The sequence below is a fragment of the Ceratosolen solmsi genome, unplaced genomic scaffold (genome assembly GCF_000503995.2).
Source record: "Ceratosolen solmsi marchali unplaced genomic scaffold, CerSol_1.0 scaffold39, whole genome shotgun sequence".
NCBI classification, from domain to species: domain Eukaryota; kingdom Metazoa; phylum Arthropoda; class Insecta; order Hymenoptera; family Agaonidae; genus Ceratosolen; species Ceratosolen solmsi.
This window is the reverse complement of record NW_011948433.1, coordinates 2,155,308-2,162,807: the sequence shown is the minus strand read 5'-3', so window position 1 is coordinate 2,162,807 and position 7,500 is coordinate 2,155,308. Positions and strand designations below refer to the sequence as shown.

Genomic DNA, 7,500 nt, shown 5'->3' with positions numbered 1-7,500 from the left:
CTTTATAATTTCAAAACATTGATGATTTGTAATTTGATTATTAGAACGGTAAAGGAATTTGATATAATTATTAAATTCTTATTAATAAACTATTTTTATTTATTTTTTTGCCAACTAATTTTGTTAACTGCGATTTATTTGAAATTTAATAAGCGTAAGCCTAAAGAAATCGCGCATAAAAAGCACAAATAATTATATATTGCTGTAAAATAATTTCTTTTTTTGTTCAACATACATTCACTGCTCTATTTACTTGCTTAGATTTGAGATGTGAGATTATGTTATAATTACCATATTTAATATCCTTCAAAAGGGTTTCGGCAAAGTGTTAGCTTTTAACAATTCTGATAAAGCCTATTTCGAACCGTAAATCATTCACATCGATTTTTAAGTAATTTCAGGAAATTCCTAAAATATACAAACCAATTCTTTTAATAACTGTACAATAATTTTCAGCGCTAAATTATAAATTACAGTATACTTCTTTTTCTTTCGCTTTTTCTTTGTTTGTTTGGTCTTTTGTTATTGTAAATATTAATGAAGCCGTGAATTTTATATTGATTGCACTAGCAGAGAATTTTGAAAATTTTGAAGTGGGATTGTTTTTGAAATATACTTTAATTGACTGAAAGGTATAACTTAATTCTGTTCGGGTTGCTCGTTAAACTGGGGAACGTCGCTTTCACCATTAGAATTTTATCGAATTAGATGGCACACAAGACATCTAAATAGTATCGCTAATAGATAGCGAGAAATTTCGAAATCTCAGTGCGTGATAATAATCAATCGAGTTAGCCTGTTACGCGCTGGAATTTTCTCGAGAAACGTTCGATATTTAGCGCCGAATGTCAATTTCTTTTTGCACCACGCAGGAATAAGAAAACGTAACGCCGCACTTTGAAGAGTTATGTTTAAAAAGACGGAAGAAAGGTAATCCAGAGTAAGGTAGGTAATCCATCGCACTGCACTTCCAAGGAACGCGGATCGAGGAACTTGTACCACCCTCCCCCTCCCCCTCCCCCCTTCCCCTCCCCCCAACCGCCCACCTCAACCCGTCAACAAAGTGAACCTACCATCGGCGCCCCAATGGCCGGAGTAGTTAGCGCCTAAAATCTTAAGGATCGAGGGCATTACCGCTAGCTTGCTATAATCGCGTGGGCATATTAGGCGAATCCAAAAAAAGTAGTGGCGCTAGTAGGCGATAATTAGCGCAGGTTTAAAGAGAGCCGTAAATCCATCCGCCAGAGTTGGGAGGCGGTGGACCGCTCGGCCTCAAACTTCACCCCCGACATAACACCCCTGATCCTCGCTGCCCACATGAACAACTACGAGATAATAAAAATCCTGCTCGATCGGGGCGCTACACTGCCGACGCCTCACGACGTACGCTGCGGCTGCGACGAGTGCGTCACCTCCAGCGATCAGGACTCTCTGCGCCACTCCCAGTCGAGGATCAACGCTTACAAGGCCCTTACCTCGTCCTCCCTCATCGCCCTCTCCTCCAGGGACCCGCTGCTCACCGCGTTCGAGCTCTCCTGGGAGCTGCGCAGGCTCAGCCGCATGGAGCAGGAGTTCTGCTCCGAGTACAACGTTAGTGCGCACTGTCATCTTTCTTAATTCTTAATTTATCGATGATACGCGCGATATCGCGTGGACGTCTGCCGCCGAAATGTTAATTTCGCCTCCATTCCTCGAGATACCTCAGATTTCCATTTCGGCATACTCTTGTGCCCCGTCCATTAAATTTACTGGAAGTAACTATGGCAGCCGGTACTTGTACACTCACTTTTCGTAGATAATCTTTTATCAAAACTCCTTTAATATTCACTTAGCCTCGCCTTATCCAATAAATCCAACAGTAATATCAATGAAATTATTAATAATAGAAAAGTTTTTAGCACATATATGGTATACATGTAGAATTTATGAATTCTCATCGCGTTGTAATAAAGTCATTTTTTCCAATGAACGGCTAAATGTATGTTCGTTAATGCTCCTTAATCGTATCAATTTTCTTAATTAGTGATATTAATATTAGAAATTCTTTGTATGTGGGAATAAACACATTTCCGTTTGACATTATTTTTAATTTTACGTAAAGAAGAAATATAATGTACACTAAATCTGTCGCTACCCGATTACTTTTCGCTCGCTTTGAGCTTTCCGAGCCTTTATTCCCATATCAGTGGATTATTGTAACAATGAAGCAAGATTTGCCATTAATTACGAGATTAGTAACTTGGTCATTTTATTCAATTATCCTTGTGAACAACGTGCACCGTATAAAGACGCGGAGGAAATTTTTATTATTGATTTCGGTATTATATGTTTCTGTTATGAAAGCAGTCACTAACTGAATACTAATTTTGTTAATTTTTCGCAGCTTTTGCAAACAATGATACGGAAAAAAGATCACGAAATTCTTTTATATTTATAATTTAATAATGAAATACTTGCTTTCTCGAATACTTTTACAAAGCATTAAATCTTAATAGTCGCGGAATCCAGAAAATTCCCTTCTAATTTTTAATCTTCAGAATAGACATTAAAGAGTACATAACATGTACAATAGTAGATTATTATATTACAGTTGAAAATACATACGTACAGAGAGAGGGAGAGAGAGAGAGAGAGAGATATTAAAGGAGTTTTGTAAAAAAAAAAAAATTATCAACCTAATTTGCAATTTAATATTGTTATTATTCGTTTCTTTATAATAAAAATGTAATGCCGCAAGAAGACAAGTCTCGTTGCATATCTCTATTACTTACGTATAGAGAAGCATTATAGTATTAAAATTCAAATGAGTCTTTTGAAAATCTAGAAATTTATCATAAAGAATAAATTATGAATTCAAAATTATACTGGTTTACTTGCGCTTAAAGTTATTCCAGAAATTTATTTATTCAACGGACTACGATCACGGGTATACACGAGATGTAACTTTTCGATATTTTAACATACCAGCCCTTTTAGCTTCTAACTAATAAATTACTCCTACGGTCAAGCTTTTACCTTCCAGATCTATCTATACATTACGCATTACGTAAGATTTCATGAAAAATGAGTTTAAATTTTCGGCTCTCCTCGTATTCCAATTATTTGTACACCAATAATATATGTTTTTATGTCACCATCTATCGATTGCATAGTACAGAAATAACGATAATTCAAAAAAAAAAAAAAAAAAAAAAAAAAAAAAAAAAAAGAATAGAAAGGAAAACAAGCAATAATTCATAGTATGAAAGAACAGGAAAGGATTAAAAAGGAAAAATAAATAAAGAAAAGAAAAATAAAATGATATATAAAGAAGGTCGAGTAAAATACAAAATAGCTCGTAAGCAGACATTCGAGAATAGCGAGATTAGAGCATAAAACAGCTGAGGCTGTCGCGATATTATATCACAAAATGGTCCATTACCGGGTTTAAAAAATTCCTCGCCTTTGAAAATTCCCGGACTCTCGCCTCCATTACGAAAGGTGGACATGTGATAGCTGGGGTAAAGTAGCTGCATAATGGGGATAGGATAGGGGCTCGGCGATAGGGAGCAAAATTAAAATCAGGCTAGAGTAATGAGGATCATTGCGACGGGAGAGCCTTTTTTTACGAGTATAACGAAGGAGTCGACGGCGGCCGATCGCCTTGCAGGAGATGCGCGAGAACGTGCAGGTGTTCGCGACCTCGCTGCTGGACCATGCGCGCACCTCCCACGAGCTCGAGGTCATGCTCAACTACAATCCGACGGGGGAAAACTGGGAGCCCGGTGAGCGACAGACCCTCGAGCGACTCAAGCTCGCTATCAAGTACAAGCAGAAGCAATTCGTTGCCCATCCGAACGTCCAGCAACTGCTCGCCGCCATCTGGTACGACGGTCTGCCCGGCTTCCGCAGACTCAGTATGATAGGCCAGCTGATCGAGGTCGCCAAGCTGGGCGCCCAATTCCCCGTCTACAGCACCATCTACATGCTCGCCCCGAACTCTACCAAGGCTCTCTTCATGAAAAAGCCATTCGTCAAGTTCATCTGCCACTCGTCCTCTTACGCCGTCTTCCTCAGTGAGTCGAGACTTACTTCTCCTTACTTAACCACCGACAACTTCCACCACATTCACCCCGAGCGCATCCTACCTTAATCCAACCGATCGGCTCGTGTGCTCGCACCTGGGACTCGATCGCCTTATCCTCGCACTTTCCCCGTGACATAGCTAGATGCCAATTGGCAGCTCGAATTCTATTAAATTGGCAATTGGAAATTGGCAGTGCTGCTGGGCGCGGCCTCGCAGCGCGTCGAGTACCTCGCGATCGAGCTCTTCGGCAACGCCTGGATGAAGGAGATGTTGGCAGGATGGAAACGCAGAGAGCGCGGCTGCATCCCCGGATTCGTCGAGTCCGGCGTCATTCTATACGTCTTCAGTACGTAGAAAAGGCTTTATTTCAATTTTTATTAATGGACTATTATATCACTGCCCCGGCTCGATGATAAATCGCTGATCGATCGATTCGATCACTGCTTTCCGAGTGCTAAAGTCTCGATGAAAGTCTTAGGCAGAGATCATGGGTGGGTGTGGTAGGGGATGATTATAGTTGCTTTTACGCGTGGGCGGGGAAGGATGGGTTGGATGAAGATGGAGCTCGGTTAAAAAAAAAAAACAAAAAAATAAAAAAAAAAAAAAAAAAAAAAAAGAATAAAACAAAAAGAAAAACGAGCTCCATCGTCGAGCGCGCTGGTGAATTTGACAATGCCGAATCGCAAATTGTGAATGTATAATTGTTTATGTAAGCAGTTATCGATCGTCGTCTAGGGAGTAGCAGTGGGCGAAAAGCTGGAGGCTGAAATTACCCTCTCGGCTACGACTTTTCCCGAACGATGAATTTCGATTAAGCGATAAACGGAGCGGTCAACCCATCCCATCTCGTAATCCGCAATGCTTGGCAAATTATTGCACCGAATAATCAGTAATTCGTCTTATCATTGCAGGTTTAGTTGTTGGGGAAATAAGGTCTCTGTGGGCCGATGGATTACTGGAATACATTTCAGACTTGTGGAATATAGTTGACTTCATTCAGAATACGTTTTACGTCATTTGGATAAGTATGAGAGTAACCGCATGGGTAATCGTTACGGTCAGTGACGCGTACACTAAAATATATTATTCAGCCATAGGTAGTAATTGATGATTTTTAAATTATGACTTTTAATTTAAGCATGCATTATGTTTTATGGCATACGTACGTAGCTGGACGATTTTCATCAGAATTTATTCACATCGATCATAATTTGTCACTTATGAATTTTAAACGAGGAGCCCAGTCTAGAGGATAGTCTCGAGCCCATACTCTCACCAAATTGAATAAATTCCCATTAATTTGTAATGGCCAACGAATAACTCGTTGGCAATGAGAATATTCGTCAGAATGTCGTCTTTGGTATTAGTATGCTATTTTCCTTTATAGAGCCAACGAAATGGACCAATGAATGGAAAATAAAATAAATACGGGACAAACGAACAGATGGCAAAAATAAATAAATCAATCGATAAAACGAAAAAAAATTATAACTTCTCTCTATCGTTAGATCAAGCGGCAATAAAATTATTCCATTATATGTCAGAGTTTATCCCAAAAAAAAAAAAAAAAAAAAAAAAAAAAAAAATGATATAATAATGATGCTAATGTAGTAATAATGTGCTTGTAAATTGAAATTTAATTAACCTTTTCTTATTAAAGGTGAATAAATATTGCCAAACGTTTTTCTTAATAAATTTCGTAATTTATGCCAATGGCTGGACACTTATTTTTAATGGTGTCAACGACCACTCATTGCTGTTTCCTTAATCGATAGAGAGAATATTGGAGTGGAGAAGATCCTTGGTATCCTAGAGATCATTGGGACGACTTCGAGCCAATGCTATTGTCGGAGGGAGCATTTGCAGCCGGAATGATCTTCAGGTAGATAAGTGATATCCATCATCTCACACGATTTATAAAGTATTGTCAACGATTATTTATAATTTCACTCTCTTTCCGTCCGCCTACCCCTATCACCATCCCCTTCAACCTCTTTAAGTTTTCTCAAGCTCGTGCACATATTCAGCGTCAATCCTCATCTCGGACCGCTTCAAATCTCACTCGGCCGAATGATCATCGATATCATCAAGTTCTTTTTTATCTACACTCTCGTCCTCTTTGCATTTGGTTGTGGTAATTAAGAATAACTTGGTTGGTATAATATACAGCGAGCGGCCTACGATATGTTAAGACATTAATGCTTAATTGTCAGAATAATTATACTCGACACATTAAGCGAAGAACATTTTTCATCTTGTTAATAAAATTTGACAAGCGTCATACGTGTACACAATGCATTATTTAAACAAAAAAAAATATATATATATATTCATTGCAGTTTTAGTCAATTCGTAAATATATATTTCTATAGAGAAAGAAAAAACCATGTGACTCCTATCTTAAGGATATTTAGACATTAAAATGAAAAAATAAAAATTATTAAGAATTTAATTTTAAACGATCAGTATAATGTGGAACTACCGATACTTTCTATTGTATGAGTTATATCGCTATTTATCGTCGCACAGAATCACGTTTTAGTAATACATATTATGAACAGGAAATTTATCATAGAGTTATGTAATAATACATATATACATATATGCTTGGATTGTATTGTACGAAGTAGGCAATGAAGCACGACATGAAAGCAAAAAGCATTTATTCCGAAATGCCTCTCACGTTTATTGAGTCACCTGATCACAAAGGCGTAACATTACATTCGACGAGGTGTGATATCGCGCTCATACAAAATTCAAATTACCATACGACTTTACTACGGCTAATTTTTTAATTAGCTTCCCATAGCACATAAACATTTTTTTGCAAAACTTAATTGAAAAAAAAAAAAAAAAAAAAAAAAAAATTGCATTCTCTCGACTCGCGGCGATAAATAGCGTTCGTTATTTATCGAGCGAACCTAAATCTGTTTGTTTACCTGCGCCTAGGTATGAATCAGCTACTTTGGTACTATGCCGATCTCGAAAAGAATAAGTGCTACCATTCGCCGAACGGCTTACCGGATTTCGATAATAATGAAAAAGCCTGCTCGACCTGGAGAAGATTCGCTAAGTGAGTGGCAGCTCACTTTATTATTACAAATACGATAGCAATTATTCTTTACCAGCAATGACAATTTTTTCACTCGTCGGCAGTCTCTTCGAGACGTCGCAGTCACTTTTTTGGGCGAGCTTCGGTATGGTGGACCTCATGTCATTCGACCTCACCGGCATCAAAAGCTTCACCCGATTCTGGGCTCTGCTCATGTTCGGCTCCTACTCCGTCATCAACATCATTGTGCTGCTCAATATGCTTATCGCCATGATGTCGAACTCTTATCAAATCATTTCGGTAAGATATTAGTAGCACTTGGCGATCTACGGCTTCTTACGCGTTTAATTGCGATATTAATGTAACACAACGCGACGACGAA

General features: G+C 38.4%; 1 protein-coding gene across 1 annotated transcript in view; it reads left to right on the top strand.

Annotated features, from left to right (window-relative positions):
- The window catches only part of trp (transient receptor potential), a 15,854-nt gene that overhangs the window by 3,287 nt on the left and 5,067 nt on the right, over nt 1–7,500 (top strand). The window contains exons 3-10 of the mRNA XM_011502605.1: nt 1,246–1,590; nt 3,650–4,055; nt 4,260–4,412; nt 4,978–5,123; nt 5,842–5,948; nt 6,067–6,200; nt 7,016–7,139; nt 7,223–7,418. Of these exons, the coding sequence (XP_011500907.1) occupies nt 1,246–1,590; nt 3,650–4,055; nt 4,260–4,412; nt 4,978–5,123; nt 5,842–5,948; nt 6,067–6,200; nt 7,016–7,139; nt 7,223–7,418 (1,611 nt within the window). The remainder of the gene's footprint in view (nt 1–1,245; nt 1,591–3,649; nt 4,056–4,259; nt 4,413–4,977; nt 5,124–5,841; nt 5,949–6,066; nt 6,201–7,015; nt 7,140–7,222; nt 7,419–7,500) is intronic.